Here is a 26,008-nt window from a genome sequence, read left to right on the forward strand (position 1 = left end):
TTTGAACGTTAAATTTCCATAGCAACAAGAATAAGCAATGGTAGCAACAATTAATCATGTTGCCAAAACTAATTATTTTAATTTAAAATAAATTTATTTCTGCACTCATTTTTAATATAAATTATACATTTTTAAAAAGCTTTACACTAATTTTATTAAATTAATGTGGTAATACGATAACTTAATGCCATAATACATAGCTACTTAAATTTGTAAGAATTTTTTTATGTTGTTTAGATTCAAATTTATTACAAGGTTTTTTAGGTTATTCTTTTATCTAATTATTTTTAATTTTTTCGTTTATTTTACTTTGTAGCACGAAACGGAGAAATATGAAATGTCATACCAACACCTTATGTCGCTGTTATTGACCTAAGCCTCTCTAGGGCAATCGTTGTCAACTACAGAAACGTAAACATTTAAAAACTTGTAGTTAATGCATTTTTATGCAAATTTACCGGTAACAGGGCTTTACAGTATGTAAGTCTGTCTAAGATAAGTTATATTTGTTGACAGTCTGTTTAATTTAACACAGGTTGCAGGTGGAGCAAATTAAATGTTGAAAACTTGTAGAAAAAAATACGTAAATTTTAAATTAAATTCCAAGTGGTTTTACGTTTTTTGTGAACGTAAACGTTATTTTTTTAAGTGTTTTAGTTAAACTATATTTTTTACAACAATTTTTGTTTTATTTAGGTAATAAAATCTTTTTTTTATTGCAATGTTAGGTGATGCAATATAACATTTTGTTCAGTTGCCCATCCACTGTTTAAGGAACTGAAAAAAGAATGATCTTCAGATTACCTTATGTGAAATTTGTTTGATAATGTCTATGGAATGGCAGGTCAAATCGCAAAACAGTCGTATGTGTTTGAAGTAAAAAAATCGACTCCATATCGAGAAAAAACAATGGATTCTGCAAAAATGAGTGGATTAGATGATTATGTCTCTCGGCAAATAGATGAAAGTACAATTTTACAACTTCTACAATCTGACGTCAAACGAAACCAGGCTCTGAGTTACTTGAACGAACATTTTCACAATAACAACAGTGTTTTTATCTTTCAAAACAAGGCTGCATTATTTAAGGGGTTTTCATTTGCGTTGCAAGATAACAACCCAAATATTCGCACAGAATGCACCAAATTAATCGCCAAAATAATCCCTCAACTTGGCCCTGATTTAGACATTTACATGCACAAAGTTCTATCGAAAATTGTTTCTAATATAGGAGACCCAGCGGTCAGTATTCAAAAAGAATCAATTCAGACATTGCACATGTACATGAAACATTCACATGACGTGTTTAAAATTTTACACATTATTGCCTGTGATGGCATTCAACATAAAGACCTTAAAACACGAAGGCAGGTGATTCACTCCTTTCCCACTTTACTTTTTCCTGAGTTTAAAGCAGAAGACTTTTTTGATATTGTGCACAGTCTTGTAACCAATTTAACGGAAAATAATGTGGACAAGGAGCTAGTGTTAAAGACAATTGAAAAAGTAAAGCAGTTTATTGGAAGAGACATGTTCAGTCGCTACATTGAAAGATTACCAACTCCTTTGCAAATGACGTACACTAGTTTCCACAATGTTCTCGAAACAAAAAGAGTTAAAAAATCTGAGTCTGTAGACTTAGAAAATCTTGAAAGTTATTATCCTCGAAGTAAGAATTCTGAAGATGGAAGTTTATCAGATCGAAGTTCTGCTTTCCATCAACCCAGAGTCAACAATCCCTTTAGTCAAACAATTAACAACTTAAACAATAAAAATGAGCACAATTTTTTAACCATTCCGTTCATCCCTTCTCAAACCCTTGACCTTTTGGGTCATTCTTTATCCAGTGTCAAACTACAAGCTTGTCTTGATCTCAAAATGATGCTTAATGAACTTGGTGATGTGTCTCTTCTGCGAGATCAGAGCAACCTGTTACCTTTAGTTTCTAATTTACAACCGGTTATTGAAGACAAAGATTGGAAGGTTTCCTGTGCTGCTCTGCAGACTTTTGATAAGGTCATTTCAATGGCTGGTACTTACCTTAAACATGACAGATTGCCGAGGATTTTTATCTCAGCTCTTGCAAAGCGCTTAGGCAACAACCAAAACAGTGTTCGATCCGAATTTATGAAAGTTCTGTTACATTTAATGGAGTTAGTCGGACCTCAAGTCGTTATTGAAATGTTTTCGCCAAAGCTGGAAAACCGCCAAGCTAAAGTTCGCGAAGACACTATCCATGTTATTATTGCCTCTTTACTAAAATTCTCATTAGGTTCAAAGAACAAAGATCAACCTATTAATATAGAAAAAGTTTGCAATCTAATAGCACCTTCTTTGATGGATGCTAGGCCCAATGTTCGAAAGGCAACTCTCGATTGTTTTGCTGTGATTGCACATATCCTTGGCCCAGACATATCTTCATTATATCCAATAAACAATGCTATAGGTCAAGTTGAGATACAGCACAGCAATGCAACTGGGATTATTTCAGCCGTACATTCAAGATTAATGCGCAAACAACTGCCACGTCTAAATGAGAAAATGCTGGTTGAATATGCCGTGTACCCCTCTCCCATTGCACCAAACATGGGGGCTGATATGCAATGGGTTAACGCAGCCAAACCAAAACAAATTGCAATGAACAGATCATTTGACAAAAGAAGAGCTGAGTCACAGCAGCAGTTGAAGTCGGATTATCGATACTCACCTGAAAATAGTCTTGAGTCTTCCACTATTTTAACTCAACCTCGAAGGCATTTAAGTGCAGGAAAACAAAGGCAATTTCCATGGTCTGATAAGGAGAACCCAGAAAATGGAACCCTTCCAAGTAGTGCACCAGTAAAGGTAAAACATTTTTTGTTTTTAAAAAAAAAATTTTTAAGACATTTTTTTTCATTATTATTTTACAATGTGTGTACTTATTTTTATTTGTTTATTTTTTAGTATCAACACCATGGCAAATCGATAGAAAAACCTCCATTCAGGCCGAAACATACTTGGGGCCCAGAATCCGAAATCACCAGTCCACCTCATGGGCTTAAAACTAAATTCAACCATTCCTTTGATTCCATTCCATCACCAGGTTAGACGAAAAATATTTAATAAATATTTGGTTTTGGGGCCTAATAAAAGGTTATCGGAAGTTCAGCTTTTATTATACTAGCAACTATTTTCTTGTTTGATGTGTTTGTTAATGTCATAGGAGAAATTGCTTTATTGTTTATTGGAAATTCCATGTTAATAATGATAACTTGCGTAAAATATTTTCCAGACCAATTTTGATTCTTTTAAAAACATTAACTTTATTGCTTGTTAAAACTGTTTCTAGTATTAACTTTACCAGCATGTAGTAGAAGTTTACTATAATTTGAAAGGTTAACAGTTTATTTATTTTCCTGTCTGCTACTAGTAACCAACCAGTATATATATAATGAATAAGGTCGAAATATTTAATTTCTTTGTCGAATTGATGTTGGTGTTAGTAGCATTAACTTTGTCATAGAAAATTTCTAAAAAATGAGTAAATACTGTTTTTTATTTTATATTTCTGTAACGTTAAAATAAAAAAAACCTTTATAATTTTTTTGCTTCAGTTAAGTTTATTAAATTTAAATTTTGTTGAATTATTTAGGGCCCACGTACGGAGAAATTCACAATCGAAAGAAACAACAACACAGCAAACCGACTGTGAGAAGTAGCTCAATAGCCAAGAACTCAAGTAAATATTTTAATTTTATTATTTTATATTATTTTTTTTTCTATAAAGGAGGCATTTATATAATAGGCCAAATACCAATTGCCAGGTGTTAAATTGATTCCTCTCTGCGTTTAATTGTGACAAATTATTGTTAATAATAGGAATTATTGATTTTGGTTTTACAGAAAAATGTTAATTTCAATGTACAAAATTTTGTATAAATGAAAATTACCCAAATTTTTGTATGTATTTTTGAATACTTTGATAGGCTAGTAATTTTAAGTACATTTTAGACATCATTGGTATTTGTAAAATTCTAGCATATAAATCTCACATATTTTACATTACAGACAACAATGGTTATAAACCATCATTTGCAGCAAGCGGAAACAACCAATTTTCATCAACCTCCAACCAAGATCCAACAATTTTATCAAGTTCTTGTCCGAGTTCATTCTTCGAGAAAAATTCTTCACCAAAATTGGCTCAGAATCAAGCAATGCAATACAAACCTCTACCTTTAGCAAGTGAACAGTCACCTACCAATACAGCAAGTATGTAAACCTAATTATTTTTAGAATAATGTTGTCAGCAAAGGTATTATGTTACAGTTTTTTGCAAAAAGACTTAATTAAAAAAGCGTATAGGCCATTTGATAAAATTTTTACTATTTTGTGATTTTGTGTCAGATAAACCGGTATTATATACTAGTAACAATGTAACTTTTTCTCCAAACCAACATTTAAGTGTTAAAATTGAAGTAGTGATTTTGTAGGCCACTTGAGTATTGACTAATTTACTTTGTAAGTTAGGACATGTGGTTTACATATAATGACTAAACTTTTTTTAATAAAAATGTGTTAAATCATTGCTGAAATACATTCTTATTCAATTGCTATTTTTGTTTGGTTCAGAAATTTATTTTTTGTGTTTTTAAACATCAGAATAGGCCACAAAATTTGACATTTTTGCCACCTTTACAATATTCCAATTAATTCTTTTGTGTCACAAAACACGACGTGTACTAGTCTGAAAATTCCACAACAGCCACACACAGCCCAGCACTGTTAAATTGATTCGTACGACAAGTATTTTGCTAGCTCTGCCTTGAGTGGGGTTTACAAGTAAAAGAAGTGTCAATTTACGACCATTGTTCTTGCGTCATTGTTTGTTTAGAGAGATATTGTAAGTCATTTGTGTGTGCTGGAATGGACAATAAGATTAGCGATAGCGCGTCCGGATAACTTAACTGATTTGTTTGTTTATGTCCACTCTATAAAAAGCTTTGTCTTTTTTATTTTTTTATTTTAACTTTTTTTCCGACAATATACTATTTTTTGCATTTTAAAAAGCATCCGATTTTCGGGTTCATTAATTTTTAAATCATGACAGTTTTATTGCATCAAGCTGTGCAGTATGTTGTGCTTCACAGTTTTGACTCAACATTGTCCTATCCACCACTGTGTTTGACTCTTGCAATTCTTTTTTTCTATATAGTTTGTTGCTGTATAAAAAGCTTGTTGGCCTTAAATTTTTTTGGTTTAGTAATTTTATTCTTATTTAGTAAAAAGTAATATTATGTTTTTATGCTGTAAAGGTATGTCTAGTAGGAATATATTTGATTTAAAGCTTTCCTAGTGTTAAAATAATTTAATTTTTGGCACATGTTTTAATTTAAACTTGTTGATTTTAGGGCACACAGAACCGGTTGAATCCCCAATAATGGTCAAACCGGCGTTAGCAAGATCAGCGACCAAGAATAGGGATCTAGCAAAAATGCAAATAAGATCAAAAGATGTTCTTAAAATTGATGACAACATTTTAAACGTAAGTAATTTAAAAATTTAACTCAAAGTATTGAAGTGTTGGTAATAAATATTTAATGAAGAGAAATTATGTTTTAAAATGTGATGAATTATTTTGTAGTTTAAACACTTTATACTATAATATTTTAAAATTAGAATTAAAAATAAAGTTTTGACTTTCTTAATAATCACGTACTCAAGAAAAAAATTTCAATTTTTTTATTTTCTATTTTTCTTTAAAATTTATTTTTTTTGGTTTAGATTCCAATGAAGTTATCCAACACATCAGCTTCACCTCGTTTTGATCGAATGATCGCTAAAACCTCCTCGGATCACACTTCTTTGATGCGTCCCCCGCCTCCGTTAAACACTAAACTCAACTTCAGTCCTTCGGCCGATTTCAACAAAAAATTCAGCGAATTTCAATCAAAGCCAACATTTTCAACCCAAAGTAGCCACAACACAAGTGAATTGGATTTATCGTTCCCTTTAAACGACACCTCGTCTACCAGTATAAGTGCTTACTCCCCGACATCTAAACACTCTGTGCATTCGTCAACAAGTTTATACACCAATTTTTCAAAACCGATTCCGTCGAACGGAAATAACAACAACTCGGCGCGACATAATTTGCCCAAAACAGTGGCCACCAGAGCCATGCACTCCCCAATTCAGTCAAATTCTGTGATATTTCCAAACAATGATTCCAGCAACGAACCATTTGCCATCAATGAGGTAGAATTTATATTTTCTCATTTTAACATAAATTCTTTTTGAAACCAAATTTTTTTTATTTTTAATTGTTTAAATAATTTAGTTTCAATCCCAGGTGAGCTCAATACGCAGAAGTGCACAAAACCGTCGGCAACGGATGAGAAGTCAGCCAACTCCTCCCGAAGATGCAGTCAGACAGTCACCTGACATTTCAATACCATCATTCAGGTAAGAACGCATTTATTTTTTTACTTAAATCTTTAAAAAATGTGACTTTTTGTATATGTTAAACTCTAAATAATTTTATTTTTGTTTTACTAGCTCTCGAATATTTGACAGTGGTCGATCATCTCAAAACTCTTTGTTACCTGAGAGTTTAAGTTCAACAAGTATTACTTCATCTATTGTAAACAAATCTGAACCACCACCTCTAATGTATAACCCAAACACCGGGGCCACTTTTCACCCGAAAAATGTAAAAAATTAATGCATTATCAGGAATTCAAAACAATAAGCTATTTAATTTTTTTTTTAATTTAATTTTTTTTTTTTTTTTTTAGGTTGATTCTACATTGTCAGTGGTGGGAGGTAAGGTTGGTTACAGTGGGGGACGAACAGACTCCTCAAGTTCAACCATGACTGGATCTCAACTTAACTCACAAACTTTCAAAAACAACAACTTCAACCAACCCGACAAAAACAAATCATACAGAGGTTAGTAAATGAGTTTTTTTTTAATAACGTCTTAAAATCCCTAAAAATCCATTTTTTAAAAATAAATTGGTAGATTTTTTTTTTGAAAAAAAAACATGATAAATAGATTTCAGATATGAACAGGCTTAAAATGAATACCACTTTTTATTAATAAAATGATGATTTGCGTCACGACTTATTAACTCATTCCCTTATTGTGGTTTAAATCTGCCAAGATTTTTATCTTATTTATCCAATAACTTTACCACATGAAGTAGTTTACTTGTGTTTATCATCCCCCGTTTTATATTAAATTTGCGCACAGGACACTCTATATTAAAGTCAACATTAGAAATTTGTTTGTTAATAAACCACAAGTGTCATGTCAAGTACTTAAATCAGCTGTTTTCCATCTTAATCTTAGCTTATTTTTTTATTATGTTCGTTATTTAATCGAACATACCGAAATAACCAAAGCAGAGGTAGGCTAAAAACTATTTTATTGTACCAAAAATTGTCTATTTTTTAAGTTATTTAGAAAATGGTTAAGTGGTTTATGGTAATATAACAATTTTATTATTAAATAAATGTGCAAATTTTTTTGAAAAGCGAATTTCCATAAACTGAAAAAACATTGCAATAATAATATTTAGTGTAGGCAGACACAGGTTAACTACAGTTTAAAACTCTGATATGTCACGTCTTTGTGTGTGCTTTTAGGCAGGAGAAGCCAGTTTGACTTAAAGTTTAATAAGATATTGTAAAAAGTGTTATTATTAGGAATTTTTGTATAATAAACCTGGTGACGGATTGAAGGCAGACTTTGTATTTTTCTTATGTAAATAACCTGAGCAATTAAAGCTTTATTTTTTCAAGGTGGGAAGAAGTAATATTTACCAAAACTTGGTTGTGTTGATTCTTTACAAATGTTTAAACTTCGAATACACTACTAGACTATATGTTATTTGAATAAATATTACCTTAAAGAATCCAAGTTTTTATTTTCTGATGTTTGAATTTATTTTAGTTTTTGCCAACTATTTGTTATTTTGGTGATTTATTACATCTTAATTCTTTTATTTTGACTAAGTTCTTAAAACTATAATTCAGAGTACTAGTTTATTTAATAAAATATTTATTTTTTAACTACATATAATATTATTTCCTTTACATAAGTTGTGTACTTTTAATACAAATGATTCTGCATAGGTTATGATGTATAGGTCACTTCTAATAGATTTTTAAATAGTTTTAATATAATAAACATATTAAAAATACATGTTAAATTGTATTTAGATCATTAAAATTTTGGTTATTAAATTTTTAAATTTATTCTTTAGGATCCCCATTTGGAGCTCAAACTTCTTCAGCCTCAGAAATAATTTCGGATTCGTTTAATGTTCAAGGAGTTGGTAAGTTAAAAGTGAACTAAACTTGCCTAGATAATTAGTTAGACAATTAATCCTATATATACAAAGATTTATTTATAATAATAGTATTGAAAATCATTTTTTAATTTTTTTTAGTAAATTTTTATTTTAAAATTTCCAGGAGTGTTTTCCTCTCCATCTTCTGCAACGAGTTTGGAGCAGGATAATTCCTCCTCTTCCCCGAGTACGGAGGACGTTAGAGCAATTGCTGGAACCGAAACAGACTCTAATTTACTCTTTGGTAAGATTTTAAAATCTTTGTGAAAATTTAGTTTTAATTTTTAGCCAAAAAAATATTATTTTTAGACTTATTATTTTAAAAACCCTTTCACTGAACAAAATCTTATTTTTAGATGGTATTTTTGGGAGGGCGGTTCGAAATAATTCAAGTGACGAAAACTTCCAAAAACCGAATAAATCAATTTCAAATTTGTCACAAAAAATTGATGGCCAAGTTTCCTTGTCTGCCTCTCTGAGAATAAGACAAACTAAAAAGAAGGAATCTTACTCTAATGAGGGACTGCACTTGCAACAACAACAACATAGCAACAAGTCATCAGGTATTTAAAAGTTTTTTACTAAAAAAAAACTATTCCAAAAAATATTTAAAAATTTTTTTTTTAGAATTTTATAATTTATTTAAAATCTTTGTTTTTTAGGATTTTAAAATGAATTTATTATGCTTTTAAATTTTGATACTTTTTAGTAATAACAATATTAACATTTAAAAAATGAAATTCATAAAAGCTTTTAAAGTATATACCACGATAACGTGCTTGTTATTGACTTAACTACGTCAAAGACATTATCGATGTAATCTTTGTATATTCATCCTATTGTTAAAGAGATTTTAATGCCATGCCCTGTTGCTTTTGTATATTACAGACCTAATTCCTAGGTATATTCCATATAGTGTAATAATATAGGTAACACCCTTTTAAAATATATATCAAAATTGTAGGAATAGTAACCCCACCTTGTCTAAAAATAATTTTTTTATATAATCACGTTCAAAATTCGTAAACTCACTTATTAAACTAAGGAGAATGGGGTTTGAGTTTTGTTTATTTTTAGAACTTTATTTGAAGTTCAAGTAAATGGGTGTGTGTAGTAATTGCGTAATGCCTGTGCGGAATTTTGTTATACCGGCAGAATTTATAGGCCTGATTTAACCTAAATAACATAAACTTGTAATTTTCATTGTAAGATCATGTTTAACTAAGGTTGTATTAGAACATACTAGGTCATAGTTTAAGAACCTATTAATGCCATAGCTTTGTAATATTGTGTTTAAAAATTTTTAAGAATGATCCAAAATATTTTTTTATGAATTTGCTGTTTTTTTTTTATTTCAAGTATTGGCACATTTTTTTAATTTTTGATTTATCAAATATAAACTGCTTAACTTTATTATTTCAGATATTTCAGTGATTTCAAATAGATCTTCTCATATGGGAACTTCTTCAGTCATTTCCCCATTTGAGGGTAAACCAACGGAATCTATCACAAAAGTGTAAGTACTCGGCATTAAAGAAACTTTAAATTATCAAAATACCTGAGTTTTTAATTAGTCTTTTTATTAATAATTTTTCAACGATTAATCTTTTTTTTTGTGAACAAGAATAATTGAAAACATATTTTGACATCGATTGTTTATAAAACAGGTGTTTCTTTAAATCAATAATTCATTTTTATTGTTCCAATTTTTCACTTATTCATATCTTTTTACAACGTGTTGTTTTTTTAACACATTAACAACATGTTTTTACATATAATTACCCAATAAAATCTTAACATTTTAATCAATATTTTGATTTCAGTAAATAAATAGTTATGATATATATTAAAACTTAAAATCCTTAGTCCTATATTTAAAAGTTAGGTTAACAATTAATTTTCTATAAAGCTATATTTGGGGTTCATTTTTTGTTTTAATTTCTAAAAACCTGTTTTTTAGTTCATCACGAACAGACAAAAGTGAAAGTATGAATAGTTATTCTCGTGATAGATTAGCTGGAAACAAAAGTGCAAAAACTGGGCAGGGTAAATAATTTATAAACTAATTAAACACAAGTGTACGTCACTTTTTTTAATAATACTGTTTACTAAATAGGGTTTGGTTCATGGGATCTACTGTTTCACTAAGGTCATGCCTTTTACAATGATTAGTGAAATATGTTTTACCTAAAAAACTTTTGTGTGATTTAGGTCAAATTTTTTGTGGATGGAAATTTGTTGTAAATAAATAATGCAAAGTTTTCCCCGAAAGCGTGTTTTCATTATTACCAAACAATTGAGCTAATCAATTATGTATAAGCTCGTAACATTTAAATATAACTTGTCTAAATTACAAACTGGTGACCTGAATATTGTGTGCTAATTACCTAAAACAAGAAATTTAAGTTTTAAAATGTTTAATTTTTATTTTTATACTACATTTAAAAATTAAAAAATATTTTTATTCTTTTTTTATTATTTTAAAAATTTTTTTAGGAACAGGATTTGCGATGGTCCAAAAACTTCCGCTCGATTATCCAGAACGTTCCTTGTCGGAGGCGATTGTCACGCTCGAGACGGCGGACTCGGAGGATTGGGAGAACATCAAAAAGGTCATGATCCTCCTCCAAAGAGTGGCAACTCATCACCGGGAAGTCCTTGCATCTCGATATCATGATGTCATCGTTCTTCTTAGTAAAAATGTAAGCTAACTCTTTTTATGTAGTAAAATAAGTTGGTTTTTTTGAGTTGGTTTTTAGCCTAATATTTTGTCATTTAACTTACTTATTTTATAATTGTATACAATGTATTCATTTGAAACTTGTTGAATGATTAATATCAGTTCAATAATATTGTAACTGTCAGATTGAAGTTTACCTAAACCAAGTATACTCAATATAAATAAGGGCTTAGAGTGCCCTTAGTATGGTGTGTGAATGTAGACAGCTAAACAAACTTTACTTCTGTCTGTGGGTACCATACATTCTTATATAAACTGTTTGTTTAAATTTGATTTTTATAAGCTTGTCATCAGTTTTAAACTGATTTATTACAACATAATGTCATTGTAAACATATATGTTGTATTGAACAAATAAATTACTTTGTATTTAGGCATATATGGTCACCAATATATGTATTTTCTGAATCGACCAATTTATTTACAACCATTTAATATGTTTAGGTTCACAACTTGCGGTCAAAAGTAGCTAGAACAAGTGTTGTGACCCTTACAGATATTTACAGCCATGTAAAGAAACCCCTCGCCGATCAGGACCTGGAGGTAAAGTTGTTACTTTCAATTAAGTGTTTACCCTGACTCTTGCAACAAAAAAAAAATCATTATTTTATGTTTTTGTAAAAATAATCAATTTTGTAGAAATATCATTACCACAATGTACTTGAATAAATTGCCTTTAATGTTTTTTTCATTTTTTTTATTTAAATCTATTGTTTTTTGTTAGATTTCGGTGCAAGCTCTGATCACTGAGTTTGGTAAAATGAATGTTTTTATGAGGGATGAAATAGATAAAGCATTACAGAGTGTTTTGATGGCTTCGTCTACTGCAAAGTTTCTCAGTGCTTTACTTAACACTGGCCTAAGGTAAATCTATTAACTGTTTATAAATTATTTATTTGTATCTACTTCCTAAACAAAAAAAATTTATTTTAGAATTTTATTTTAAATTTATATAAACACTGTATTACTTACACTAAAAAATTTTGTGTTATGTTATCTATCGATTTAAAGTGTAATTTAAATCACAATTTAACATTGCATTAACATTACAGACATAAAAACAAAACGATTCGCAGCAGCACAGCCAACTTTTGTTCCCAATTAGTTGACAAAATAGGACCTGATAAGGCACTAGGTGGGCAGAGGGATATAACTGAAAGATTGCTAGATGCTGTAAGTTAATGCTTACTTTTTTTCCACGTATTGCAGAATTTTTAAAAACTAGTTGAACCGTTTCTTTGGACTGTATTTGAAGCAATTTTGCCGCTAACCTTCATATTATTGTTGTGATATAATTCCTACAAGTATTTACCCATAGATATATGATATAAAACTATACGAACTCATTTTATTTGTGTTTAAATTCTTATTCTTTCAGGTGTCGAATTTTGTTTGTGATAGTTCGCCTGATGTTCGACAATCTGGTAAAACAATTATCCAAACTTTAATGAACCACCCCAACTTTGAAGCAAGTCTGGATAGATTTTTATCAGCTAAACTGGCTCAAGATCTTAGAGATTGTGCAGCGAGCATTAAACAAAGGGTAAGAATATTTTAATTATAGTTTTGTAGCGTATTACTTTAATGACATACAAAGCGTAGTATACGCATGTTGTTTTGCCCTTTTTCTTTTACTTTAGCGCCCCGCTGTTTATCTTATCTTTCATTCATTCTTTATTTCACCATTAAACTAGTATCACGTTTTCTCACTTTTATATAACTGCTACATTGGTGACCCCGATATCTAGAAACGATATTTCTAGAATGATTGAAGAAGAGAATTCTGTTTCTTTAAAACTGCCAAGCTTTTGGTCAGCTCATCCGAGAGTTTGGTATTAACAAGCAGAAGCTCAGTTTGAGTTAAGAAAATAAATGTTGATCAAACGAGATATTTGTATGTGGTTGCTGCCCTGGATCAAAATACTGCCCTTCGAGTCATTAATTTATTGGAAAATCTTTCCAGTAATGGTAAGTATGAAGCACTCAAACAAAGATTGCTAGGAACTTTTAGTCTTGCCGCATAAGAGAGGTCTTCCCGGTTGCTAAACATGCGTGGTTTAGGAGACTGCAAACCGTCCGAATTAATGGACAAAATGTTGGCGTTGTTAGGCGATTACAAATCGTGTTTTATTTTTCAACATCTTTTTTTGCAACATCTACCAGAAGATGTATGTTCAGTTCTTGTCGATGATTCCTTTACAAACATGCGTGCACCTGCGCAACGTGCCGATGCTGTATGGATGTCAAGAAACGCTCCATCACCTTACGCCATTTCTCGAGTGAATCGGGCACAAACTGAGCGAAAACCGATACGATTGGCGATTCTCTGTGTTTTATTATCGCCGGTTTGGAAACAAGGTAAGAAAACACGTTCCACCCTGTAATTTTTCGGAAAACTAAATTGCAAAACAATTTATTTTTTGTGCACGACATCGAATCCAAAATTAGATTTCTTATTGACACTGGTGCTGTAGTAAGTGTTATTCTGCCAACCAGTTATGAGCGACGCATGGGAACCAAACAACAACCACTTCTTTCTGCAAATGGAGGCAAAATATGCACATACGGGACAAAAAAAATACATACGGGACAAAAATTATGAAAATTTGCCCGCACTTATTGGTACATTTTTATGCAAATTTGTTATTGCTGATGTTCTTAGGCCACTTCTTGGTGCAGATTTTTTGCGTAAAGACTCCTTCCTTATAAACGTTAACGGCAAAAAGCTTTTGCAAAAAATATCTTTAACGAAAATTGATACTGCAAGTTAACTCAACTTACACGTCGTTATTGCATCAGTTTCCAGAGCTAACATTGCCCCGTTTTGATCAAAAGTTTACGAAGCACAATATCATGCATTACATTTTTACCATCGGTCCACCTGTGCACGCACGCGCTTGTCTATTGCCACCCGAAAAGCTTATTATTGCCAAAGCGGAGTTTACGAAGATGTTAGAACTTAGAATAATTCAACGCTCCCCTAGTTCTTGGTCTTCACCCCTTTATTTGGTGCCGAAAGCTTCTGGAGGTTGGAGACCGCGCGGTGATTATCGCCGTTTAAATGCAATCACAGAACCGGATCGTTATCCGATACCCAATATACAAGATTTTACATCGCATTTGCACGGTTGTTGCATGTTTTCTAAAATCGACTTAATCAGAGGATATCACCAAGTGCCAGTGGCCCCTGAAGATATACCAAAGACCGCTGTCATAACGCTATTTGGCCTTTTTGAATTTAGGCACATGCCGTTCGGGTTAAAAAAATGCTGCATAAGCTTTTCAATGTCTCATGGACAGCGTATGTCAAAAATTTAATTTCGTTTTCGTTTATCTTGATGACATTTTGGTAGCCAGAAAATCACAGAAAGAGCACTTTCAGCACTTGAAAAATCTTTTTTAAGTTCTGTCACTACACGGCTTAGTCGTCAACATAAATAAATGTCAATTTGGCAAATCAGAACTTAACTTTCATGCAAATCCAGCCATCATGCAAATCCAGCCCTCCTATCATGCAAATCCAGCTATCATGCAAATCCAGCCCTCCTAAAGGGACTACAGGAATTTGCTGTAATGATAAATTTTTATTTTCGTTTTATTCCTGATGCCGCCCAAACAGTGACGCCAAATATAAAAGTTTGTCAGGAAAGCCAAAGAAGTTAATCTGGAATAAGGACACTAAATTTGCTTTCGACAAGGCAAAATTATCACTTGCTAATTGTGCCATGCTACATTAGCCCCAAAGACATGCCACAACAGCCTTAAAGGGTTGACGCATCACAACATACGGTTTTGCAAACAAGTAATCGGTGGAAATTGGACAACCCTTGCTTTATTCGGTAAATATTTGCAAACTGCGAAAATTAAATATAGTGCATTTGACCAGGAACTGCTAGCCATGTACTTAGCTGTTCGCCATTTCTGTTATTTTCTCCAAGGTTGAGCTTTACCATCCACACAGATCCCCACAAACCCTTTACTTTTGCTTTTTCTAAAGCCACTGATCCTTGGTCTAATCGACAACAACGACAACTGTCAGCTATATTCGAAAATACGACTGACATTCAACATATTAGTGGAAAAGACACGGGCTTCCATTTCCTGCATTAAAAATAACGTAATTGACTTCGATTTTAAGATTTTTGCCGCAGACCAACTTGTACCGGAAGTACAAGCATATTGTACCACGGAAACTAATCTGAAAATTGCTGATGTAATAGTGGGCATCAAGGGCGCAACTGTTTTGAGTGATGTTTCAACTGGTAAGCCTCGTCCCATTGTTTTTTGTCAGAAGAAAGAAAATATTTTATACTTTGCACGACTTATCATATTCTTTAATCTGAACTATCCGCGAATTAATTGATTTAAAATTTGTAGGTAGCCTTATGACGAAATTTTGTCTTGCAGGACCGGACATTTTTTTTACAAAAGAGGACATTTTCTTCAAAGCACAGGACAACTTTTGTCAAGGGGCGGGACATTTTTTTCAGAAGACAGAACATTTCTTTCCGAAAGACGGAACAATTTTTTTCGAAGGACAAAACATTTCTTTTTGAAAGACGAAACAATTTTTGTCAAAGAACGAGGACATTACTTTTTTTTAAGAACAGAACAATTTTTCTAAATGAACAGGACATTTTTTTTATAGGACCGGACATTTCTTTCCGAAAGACGGGACAATTTTTGTCAAAGGACGGGACACTATTTCAAAGGAAGGGACATTTTTTTTAAGGACAGGACATTTTTTCAAAAAAACAGGACAATTTTTTTCGAAGCACAGGACAATTTTTTCCAAAGAACGGGACAATTTTTGTCAAAGGACGGGACATTTTTTTCAAAGGACAGGTCATTTTTTCAGAGGACAGGACATTTCTTTTCGAAAGACAGGACAATTTTTGTCAAATGACGGGCCTTTTTTTTAAATGACAGTATGGCCAAAAGCAAAAAAAGTTTGATTTACAAGATGTCCAGAAGCAATTCCAAAGAAGAATTCAACAACAGATATATGTACGAAAACTTTTTTATACATTTGGATATCTCGATTTGGTGTTCCTTTAAATATGTCGTTTGATAAGGGATCGCAATTTACCTCTAGTGTTAGAAGATTTTTTTTACTTTTTTTTTTTATAAACGCTTTACTTGGCATTCAGTTACACCACACATGGGCTTTTAGGCCGCTATCTGATGGCTAGGTTTAGCGATACAATCGCCACCTGAAAAATTCGTTGATGGCGCGGTTGACTAGACCTAACTGGACGAATCAGCTACCGTGGGTGCTTTTAGGTGTAAGAACTGTCCCTAAAGAAGAAGATTTAAAGGTGTCGACGGCGAAGCTAGTATACGCCCCCCATTACTGTGCCTGGGAATTTTATTTCACATGACCCTGACGGAAAAAAAAGAACAAAAATTAAAGCAAATTTGCGAAAAATTCAGTCAGTTTATGCCACAACACATGTCTTGCCATGCAACTTAAACTACATATGTCCCCCAAACTTTACAAACTTGTAAATATGTTTTTATCCGAAAAGATGCTCATCGCCTCCCCATTAACAGCGACTTATGAAGGGTCATAATAAAGCGTGATATAAAAACTTTTATTTTGGATATTGGTGGTACCAAACAAACTTGTCCGTAGATCGTTTGAAGCCAGCCAACGTTGATTTGACGCATCCCGTTCAAGTGGCAATTCCAATAAACGTGGAAGACCAAAAAAAACAAGAAACAACGTTTACCGTTGGTCTTTAATTTTTTTGTAATTTTTACTAAGTTTCTGGGGGGGAATTGTGTAGCGCACTACTTTAATGGCGTACGAAAGGTAGTATGTGTGTGTACGTTATACGCATGTTGTTTTGTCTTTTTCCTATTACTTTAGCGTCCCGCTGTTTATCTTATCTTTTATTCCTTTTTTATTTCACCGTTAAACTAGTATTACGTTTTCTCACTTCTATTTAACTGCATTAGTTTAGTGAATATTGCAACATAAATAATGTAAAAAATTTTTTTAAATCTTGTTAATTTTTTTTTGATTGACGTAATTTTTTTCAGGGATTGGGATCTGGATCAGTTGGCAGTAGAAAGAGCAGCATGAGGAGAAGTGGGACAAATTCTGCATCCACATACAAGTCCCCAACTTCCCAATCCTCCAGCGCATCTCTAAGGAGAAAAGCTCCAGGTTCAAGGGGGAATATTGAGATGGTAACTATGGCATCATAATTTTTTCAAAGAATTTGTATTCATGGTTTTTTATTATCCTTAAAATTTTTTGATTAAATTTGAAAGTATTTCTGTTGTAAAACATTCTTTGTATTTATTGTTAAGTAATCCATTTCTCTTTTAAACAGGATTATGAAGAAGTGAAGAGTTTATGTGCTGGATTAAGTGGAGGGAACTTGAAAGAAAGAAAAGATTTTGTAACAACTTTGCATAACAAAATAAGGGACAATAAACCATGGGTGGAAGAGCACATTCTTAAGGTAAAAAAACAAAAAAGCCAATGCATACAAAATTAACAATAATATTACATTATTTTGGGTTTAATTCTATAAATAAGCTAGTGAAAGTAAAAGTTTTCTCAAGGCTATGATATGTCAAGGTTATGTTTTCTATGCTATGTCAAGGCCATATATATTTCTCAAAGTCACCTTTAAGCAAAAAAAAAATCGTTTTTTTAGATAATGGATGCATACAATAACCTTCTTACAACCTCGAACACAAAAATCAACTTAATTGGGTTGCAAGGTTTGTCCGTGATCATTGATGAGGTTGGGAATAGTATTAGGGAAAGTTTAGGTGTTTTGGTTCCAGCTTTACTTAAGTTATCTCAATCAAAACAACATGGTGAGATTGCGTTGGGTGTTGTGGATCATCTTATCTCTAAAATCGGTAAGTTTCAGGACCAAAATAGGATCTATCCTGCTATTAATGCCATTTCTATCACCTCTATTTTAAAAATAGGAAAATGTATGCTAATTTAAACTCAAACTATAAATAATACATCCTTTTTGTAATTATTTTATTTGGGTTTCTTTTGTTATTAATATGCGTAATTATGTGTCTAATATGCGTAATTATGTGATTTTTTCTTTTTTTGCATCTGAAAACATTTTTTATCATTATTTTGCTCAAACAAAACAGACCACATTTTACTTATACCCTACCTTGCTAATGTTGTTCAATACGGAACTGGAAAATCAAAGCCAGTTGCAATGGAAAAACTTACAGGTACAATTTACATTAAAATACTTAATATATTGGTAGAATTACCAGTACAAATTAGTGTTAGATTTTTTGCCATTTTTAAAAAATCAAATTTTAGGAATTCTTCGTAATGTGCCCAGCCACAAACTTCAAGTTGTCGAGCGCCAAGTTTTACCCATTCTTAGCACCCTTCTTTCACCCCGTGGGGCCGCTTATACCACCCGGCACGAGGCCACCCAACTCACTCTTATACTCTACAAACTATTGGGTCAGCGTTTACTAGATTATGCTGATTCGCATAATATTTCTGACCGAGTGCGAGATATTTTAGAATTATAAGGATTTGATGAATTTTGGTTTGATCAACCGAAAATTTCTGATTCCAAAGAAAAAATTAAAATTCTTTTAATACTGATTTTTTTAGAGGCATTTGTTAAGACTTTGCCATAACATTAGTGGCATTTTTTAGTAGTTTATTCCATATACTCTGCCCTAATGCAGAATTAATATTTAATTTTGTATTTAAAAAAAACAACAATTTTTAAGCATTTTTTAGTTCCGTTACATCTCAATTCACTTTTACATTTTTAAGGGTATTTTTTTAAAAAACGTTTTACACACTCATATACTTACTTTTTAAAACATTTTTGGTGTAGTTTGCTAAATGCAGACAAAATATTCCTAAAATTTGTTATATTTTCAAACCAACATCTGAACTACAGTGTTGTTTTAACCGTAAAGTGTTAACTGGTTAAATCAAAATTGTACAAATATCTTAAAAGAGTAACTTTTATTTATTTTCATTTAAAAATATATATCTATATTTGTTACACATTTATAACAGTTTTTATAAAGGTTTACATTTTATTGATATAGAAAGATTTTTGTGCTATCGATTGTTTTTAATTGCACTTGTATATAAAATATGTTTGGTTTTTTGTTAGATTTTAAAAGTTTTTTTCCTGTAGAGAATATTCCTTTATTTTTTAGCTTTACTTATTTCTACAAGAGTTCACAAAAAAATTATATTTGTATTTGTTAGTGCACAGTATTACGCTTAATAATTGTATTTCGTTTTATTGTTATAGGTAGTATTACCATTACCATGGGTAATATTAATAAGAAAACAAAAAGTGACATTACATTTTTACGTGAATACTCTTAAAATTTAAATTAATTTTTATTTTTTCAAAGCCTTTTTATAAAAAAAAACTATATATGTTTATTGATAGTTATTTATAAATAACAGTGCTCTACTATATTTACTTCTGATTTACAACGTTCTGGCATTGTGATTGGAATTCGCCAAACTTATTTTATTCATTGAAATATTTAGAATACTTTTAAACTATACTTTTTTATATACTTTTATTCCATGTTGTATTTAGCCTGAATATTGATGACGTCATAAGGTTATTTATGACGTCATTTTGGGCTTAAAGTTTTGTAGAATTAGTTTTATGTGGAGTAGAATTTTATAACTAAAATTGATCTTATTTGGTTGAAAAAAAAACATAATTTTAAATTTTACAACTTTTTATTGATTTCGATGTTATATTTATATAAAAGTCTTCATTTTCTGAATCTGTTTTATTTTATTTGGTTGAAATTTTAAAATTCAAAATCGATTTCTTTAATTTTTCTCAAAAAAATTCTCAACGAAATTCTGCTTTTTTTCTGTTTTTCGTCAACCCACTTCACTGTGCGCTCAGAATAAGATCCCGACAACTTTATTACTATAGTGTTAGATTTTTTACTTTTTATAAATATAAATTTGATTCGTATATTATACAATGCCTTGTGTTTATGTTTTTTTTGTATATATATCTTTATCTTCGATGTGGGAAATTCGAATGCGCGACTTAAACATAGAGTAACATCAGTTACTCCGACCCAGTCCCGAGTTACCTGTGGCAGTTTGGGATATTATGGATTATAATTGCCCGATAATTATGCTGCTGATTAAGTGCTGGCTCAGCAGGAGTTCATACCGTTTATAGCGCCCGTCTCAAGGCGCTACAGCAGTGGGAATTGAACCCACGACCTCATGTGTGTAGCAAGTGTTCTTACCACCACTACACCACGCAGCCGGTTTAATGTTATTGTTGATACAGTAAGAATTTTTTAATTCAGCATTTTAGTTTAAAATTTATATAATACTAACTTATAAAAATGCCCGTTTTTAATTAGATATATGTTATACTTCGAAGTGCTTTACAGTTTGGTGACGTAGTTGTTGCCTTTCAGACATTTTGTTATTTGAAACTTTCCAACCAATTTATCTTTTGTTGATCGCGCCAAATTAACGAAGTGTTGCGACCAATGACTTAACGCAAGAATTTTAATTACCTTTTACATTGGACCACGTTTAAAAAAGGTATGTATGTCAGAAGCATTTTAATAAGGTTATATATACTTGTGTACAATGTACGGAAGTCCATTTAGAAAACAAGATCCTATATTTCATTCGAAATGACGTCATCATTAACACTATTTGGAATGTATAAAATTTCTTGATGGCAACAATATTATTTTAATATCATACCCTCGTACAAGATTACTTAATTCTGCTTGTAAAAACCGAAGTTTTATTATGATTCAAAGGCCTCATTATATTATTATAATATTAAGTAGCAGGCGCCCTAATTGTAAGTAAAAGAAGCACGCCACTTCAAACGCTGAAACGAAATTGGAGAAACTTGCTGGAAGTTAAAACTAGTAGCAAGGTTCGTTTTTTCCTGGCTTAAGCAACTGGCGTGTTTTAGCAGGCTTAACTATAAACAAGTTGTTTTGGATTAGTTATTTTATAAGATTGTTACTGCGAAGTATTTAAACCGATGTAAGTAAAAAAAAGGTAGTTAATGTAAGGGTATTTTTTAAACACCATTTTGAGGTATATGAGTATTAATTATGTAAAGTTTTAACATGCTTGGTTTAGGTGCAGACAGGCAGACAAAAGTTGTGTAGCTTTTGTATATGTTTAAAAACAGACATTTTTACTTTGCGTCTTTTCAGGTTTTTGTTAATATAAAACTTGTTGCGCCAACTCAATACAACAGAAAACTTCGGAGCCCAAGATAAAAAAGAAACCCGAATTTTCACGCTAAAATGAAACTAGGGCCACTTCAACAAAGTCAAAAGAGGACTTCACTAACTGTTCAGGCGTTGAGCTTATTGGAGTGTGGCGATGACGTAATAGGAGACCCATTCTTATTCGCTGGTTTAAATAAGGTAGCCTGTAATTTCGAAATAGCGCTCTACTTATAGTCTGATAGTTAAGTAAAAAGGGGCCTCGTTGATTCTTTGTCAGGGTATAAAGAATAAGGGCGTGGGTCTGGATCCTATCAAAGGTTTCTTATCGTTGATGTAGTTGTGTTATAAGCGCTTATACAAAAAAACGATAAGTTTTAAATAATTTAAATTTAATGAAAGTTGTCGAAGACTTTTATGGATTATTGGAAATTTAAATATTATTAAAAAATCGTTAAAATCGAAAGCCTAACTTAAAATTGTTTAAGTAGTTATGCGTTTGGAATATAATAAAATTGTGCCAGCTTGACGTCTCAAATTTAATCACGATTTCAAACGGGCTTTATTAAATTTAGGAGCAGTTAGAAAATCGAAAATTAATTTTTTTTTTACGTTCTCAGATTTATTAAAATTAAAAATATACTAAAAGTTGTTAAACTTCAAATCAAGAACTTTGATTAAAAATGGCAAACGGAGCTCTTCAAATTTGTGGTTTTGTTCTTGCAACAATTGGTTGGATTTGTTCGATTGTAACTTGTGTTTTGCCTAACTGGAGACAGAGCGACAGACAAGGTAAAAAATAATAATTAATATTTTGAGTTTTATTAATTAATAACTTACAGGTAAAATTTATGTTCTACAAAGTATTTATTTAAATTTAAAATCTAAAAATTAACCTTAATAAAGATTTTTTTGAGTTTTGAATTGTACAATTATTCTTTTAAAAGAAGCAAATTTATATCTTATTTAAGACACAAAAACAAATAAATGTGTAAAATATATAATAAAAAGATTTTAATCTTACTATTATTGATTAATTTTTAAGAAGCTTATTTTTATTGAAGAAAATATTTATATAAAAGATAAAAATTATTGGCGATTTTTTTTTTGATAACATGTTACTTAAATACCATTAGCTGTGTTGAATAGAAATGATGAATTATCTAGAAATTTTGAATCATTAAAAAAGTGAATTCATGATGATTTGAACGTTCTGTAGATCATGTTTTGTTAGTCATTGTACTTTGTGATTTTTATGTTGATATTCACTAAATGTTGTGAATACAAATTCGCCTTTGTAAGAAAATGGTTTCCTCGGTATTTTAATTAGGAAAACTACATTTATTTTTTAGAAATCGGTTAACTACACATAAATGTATATTAATTTAAATAACTACACCATTATTTGTCGGATTAAACGCTTATTTTATTTAATACATTTTAATTATTTTAATATAAAGACCAAATAAGTCCAAATAATCGGATTATAGTAGCATTGGAAAATACCTAAAAACTATTTAAAAATTTATTTTGAAATGACGGAATACTTTTAATAATAAAACTTAAAAAGAAAGGGTAAAAACACTTGGTTGAAAAGTTTTTATTTATTCAAAAAGAAACGAGTGAAAAGTCGCGCAGTGTTGCCCTAATTCGTCCGTTGTGCGCATTCAATTCAGCGAGACGTTAAAACCGTGGTTGGATTTAAATCCAGTCAAGCGAAATATTATTGTAAGGTGCTTAGAAATGCCACGCTGCGATGAGTTTATTTTGCTATGACAATTTTATTTTTTAAAACACAATATTTTTATACCGAGTTTGGCTAAAATTTGATTTTAACTGCGTTTTTTTGCCTGATATTTATTTTCAATTTAATAACAAATAGTTTTATGTAATTTAACCCATGCTTCACACAATGTATCTAGATGATATTTTATATTGCCTTACACTTTTAATCAATAGTATCAATTTTTTATTGTTAAAAACGTTTTTTTTAATATTTAAAAAAACATTTTTAATATTTAAAAAAACATTTTTAATTTTAAGATCCTTATTTGGCATTCTTTTTAAAAATGAAAGGGAAGTGGGTAAGGAGAAAATTAAAATATAGGTAATAATAACAATGCTTACGTCATTTTATTTGTGACGTATCGGTCAGGGTAATGAGTAATCACGTGATATGGGTTATAGTTTCCACCCACATACAAATCATAATCATGTGACTATTTTCGTTTCCCGTTTTTTTTTGTTTTTAAGTTAATTACGTCACCAAAGAGTTCATTTTTTCGTTTTTAAAAAATTGTTTTAAAAAAATATCATTATTAACCATGACTTTGTTAAAAGATTACCTTATTTAAGTATTGGCAAAACTTTTTAATTTTTTTAGTAAATATTTTATTTTTTTAGGTGAGGTTATTGAGTTGGTTTATAGAACAAGTGGTCTTTGGGCGCAATGTCAACATCAATCGACTGGTTTGTGGACTTGCGATGCATACGATTCTTTCTTTCTTGGTCTTCCAGCCTCTTTACAGGTAGTTAAACCAACATTTTTAAAGGATTTACTTTTTTTTCTTTTTTGGCACAAAAAAAAATTATTTTTATTGTCGTTATAGGGCGCTAGAGCCACAACTTGCCTCGCTATGGTACTGGGATTTATCGGAATCTTGGTCGCAGTTTTTGGACTTGAATGTACAACAGTTGGAGCTGACAACCCAAGACTAAAGAGCAGAATGGTAAAAATATTTTGCGAAACAAATTAAAAGGAATTAAAAAAAACATAATTCTTGGGTCATAATTTTTCTTTTTGGGTATAACAACGACAAAGTTTGCCTCTTTTTAAATGTCGTTATAACTTTATTTTTTTTATTTGCAGGTTATTGCATCAGGAGTCATTCACGCTATCGCTGGTATCTCGATTGGTATTTCAGTGTCTTGGTTCGCCAGCAACGTTCTTACCGAATACAACAGTTTGTTGTCGCAAAACAACACAAGATATGTGTACGGAGAAGCTCTCTTTGTTGGCTGGGTAAGTTTATAACAATCTCATGTGATTTAAAAACAAATTTATAATTTTGATTTTTTTGTAAAAAACATGATTGTTAATATATATGCGAGGCAAGGGTTAGGATCACTAAAGATTATCTTATAGCAGACAGCTTGATACCAGGGTACTTATAACTGATATTGCGACTTAAACTAAATAACTGATTATATTTTGTGGAATATTTAGTCAGTTACCATTCCTTATTTTATTGAATATCAATTAAATGTTACAGTAGGTTACCACAATTTTTAAATTATTTGATTCCCAAAATAAAAAGCTTTACTTTAAATACTTAACCATCTTAGTAATATGATTAATAACAAAAGTAATAATTGAATGTAAATATAAATTCTACTTTGCGGATAAATCAAAATCAGTTGATTTATATTTTAATAAGATCTCAATGGCCCTGAGCATTATTGCCGGTCTTCTTATGTGTTGTTCATCATGGAATTCAGATGAAGACGATGGTGGACGTCCTTACACTTACAATCCCCACAAGCCCAAAACCAACGCAGCTGAATATATCTAAATGACGTCACAATTTCAGTGACGTCATTGATATCGCAAACTTCTTTATATTGTGCGACTAGAATTGACAAAAATTTAAAACTACTGACTCTTTAAAAAAAAAAAAATTGTAATTGTTTAAAATTGTTTTTGTGAATAACTGTTTTTTAGTTTGTGCTTTTTTAAATAATGTTGTCGTTATTGCAAATACCGATTTATTTTATTTTTGTGCATATTGAATTATAGTAGTTTCGTGGCCTTGCCTTCTTTTAAGAATTTTTGCCTAATTTTGTTTTTGTTTAGTTTAAGGGTTTTATTTTTTATAGTAATGCTTTAATAATTTTAAATATTAAATTTTTGCACTATTTTTAACTACATTTTATTTACGAAATACTTCATTTCACAACTTTCACTACCTATATCTTACCTTTAAAACAGTTTGTTTTTCTAGATTTTTTGTTAAACTTTCGGCCCTTGTTTGTAAATAAAGAAACGAAAAATCACACCGAAAATTGTTTTATAAACATATTACTTTTTAAACATCGCACATGAAGTATTTTTCTTAAACTTAGCTTTTGAAAAGTGTAATCCAGATACTGATTATGATGTCACAAATAAAGAACGAAAAAGAGAAACGACGCCATTGTTGGTAGCCCGACGTTGAACTGCCTTAATCCCTTATATGGCAATTTACAATTAAACTTACGTTTTCTTTTTGCCTCGTGCACTTTTTTGCACCAAAGCGTTTTTTGATAAGAAAGAATTAAACAACTTCTAATCTTTACATTTGCTTGGCTAGTAGTTAGTAATATAAAAAGTTTGAAGATAAATTCGTAGTTTAAAACAGTTTTTGCAGTTATGCTAATACTTCTACTTTATTTGAAAAGGATAAATAAGTTAAGTTAACTAATAAAAGTGCATACACTTGTAAAAAAACAAGCTGATATAAAATGGAGATAATCGAAGTATTTTCAAGATTAATGTATGGATAAATGTGTTGAAAAAGTCAAGGTAAGCAACATGAAAGTTTTTAAATACTTGGTGCGTATAAATCCTAGTAAAAACCTAGTTTATTTTTATAATCTATTCTAAGGCATTGAGATAACGGTTCTTATATTGATAAAATGTATTAGACGGGATTATAAAAAATATTTAT

General features: G+C 30.8%; 3 protein-coding genes across 4 annotated transcripts; all 3 read left to right on the forward strand.

Annotated features, from left to right (window-relative positions):
- The first annotated feature begins 709 nt into the window (after positions 1-709).
- Positions 710-20,051, forward strand: LOC145754535 (TOG array regulator of axonemal microtubules protein 1-like). Of its 2 annotated transcripts, none has more exons than XM_082570598.1 (24): positions 710-2,844; positions 2,944-3,082; positions 3,632-3,718; positions 4,048-4,251; positions 5,391-5,524; positions 5,764-6,237; positions 6,320-6,444; positions 6,538-6,691; positions 6,777-6,930; positions 8,250-8,321; positions 8,461-8,580; positions 8,693-8,899; positions 9,759-9,852; positions 10,297-10,382; positions 10,833-11,038; positions 11,520-11,618; positions 11,800-11,939; positions 12,128-12,248; positions 12,454-12,618; positions 17,121-17,270; positions 17,417-17,548; positions 17,747-17,957; positions 18,210-18,296; positions 18,391-20,051. In XM_082570598.1, the coding sequence occupies exons 1-24, from the start codon at positions 838-840 to the stop codon at positions 18,609-18,611; spliced, it is 5,589 nt and encodes a 1,862-aa protein (XP_082426724.1). In that variant the 5' UTR covers positions 710-837; the 3' UTR covers positions 18,612-20,051. The 2 variants fall into 2 exon arrangements, with proteins under 2 accessions (XP_082426724.1, XP_082426725.1); XM_082570599.1 differs by having other exon boundaries at positions 6,332-6,444.
- Positions 12,840-15,185, forward strand: LOC145755204 (uncharacterized). The gene is made up of 4 exons (XM_082571432.1): positions 12,840-12,860; positions 12,941-13,043; positions 13,239-13,433; positions 15,073-15,185. The coding sequence occupies exons 1-4, from the start codon at positions 12,840-12,842 to the stop codon at positions 15,183-15,185; spliced, it is 432 nt and encodes a 143-aa protein (XP_082427558.1).
- Positions 20,052-21,903: 1,852 nt separating the features above from the next.
- On the forward strand, positions 21,904-25,364 carry LOC145754807 (claudin-7-like). The gene is made up of 5 exons (XM_082570932.1): positions 21,904-22,094; positions 23,706-23,830; positions 23,912-24,031; positions 24,172-24,324; positions 24,740-25,364. The coding sequence occupies exons 1-5, from the start codon at positions 21,986-21,988 to the stop codon at positions 24,872-24,874; spliced, it is 642 nt and encodes a 213-aa protein (XP_082427058.1). The 5' UTR covers positions 21,904-21,985; the 3' UTR covers positions 24,875-25,364.
- Positions 25,365-26,008: the final 644 nt, after the last annotated feature.

This window comes from Corella eumyota, chromosome 6, assembly GCF_963082875.1.
Source record: "Corella eumyota chromosome 6, kaCorEumy4.1, whole genome shotgun sequence".
NCBI classification, from domain to species: Eukaryota; Metazoa; Chordata; class Ascidiacea; order Phlebobranchia; family Corellidae; genus Corella; species Corella eumyota.

Bases quoted from the DNA above. Each gene is read 5' to 3' on its own strand.
- LOC145755204 (XM_082571432.1), top strand. From the start codon at position 12,840: ATGATTGAAGAAGAGAATTCT. The intron at 12,861-12,940 runs GTTTCTTTAAAA...GTTTGAGTTAAG, and splicing joins TGATTGAAGAAGAGAATTCT to AAAATAAATGTTGATCAAAC. The intron at 13,044-13,238 runs GTAAGTATGAAG...AACATCTACCAG, and splicing joins GGAAAATCTTTCCAGTAATG to AAGATGTATGTTCAGTTCTT.
- LOC145754807 (XM_082570932.1), top strand. From the start codon at position 21,986: ATGGCAAACGGAGCTCTTCAAATTTGTGGTTTTGTTCTTGCAACAATT. The intron at 24,032-24,171 runs GTAAAAATATTT...TTTTATTTGCAG, and splicing joins CAAGACTAAAGAGCAGAATG to GTTATTGCATCAGGAGTCAT. The intron at 24,325-24,739 runs GTAAGTTTATAA...TATTTTAATAAG, and splicing joins AAGCTCTCTTTGTTGGCTGG to ATCTCAATGGCCCTGAGCAT.
- LOC145754535 (XM_082570598.1), top strand. From the start codon at position 838: ATGGCAGGTCAAATCGCAAAACAGTCGTATGTGTTTGAAGTAAAAAAA. The intron at 6,238-6,319 runs GTAGAATTTATA...TAAATAATTTAG, and splicing joins AACCATTTGCCATCAATGAG to TTTCAATCCCAGGTGAGCTC. The intron at 12,619-17,120 runs GTAAGAATATTT...AATTTTTTTCAG, and splicing joins CAGCGAGCATTAAACAAAGG to GGATTGGGATCTGGATCAGT.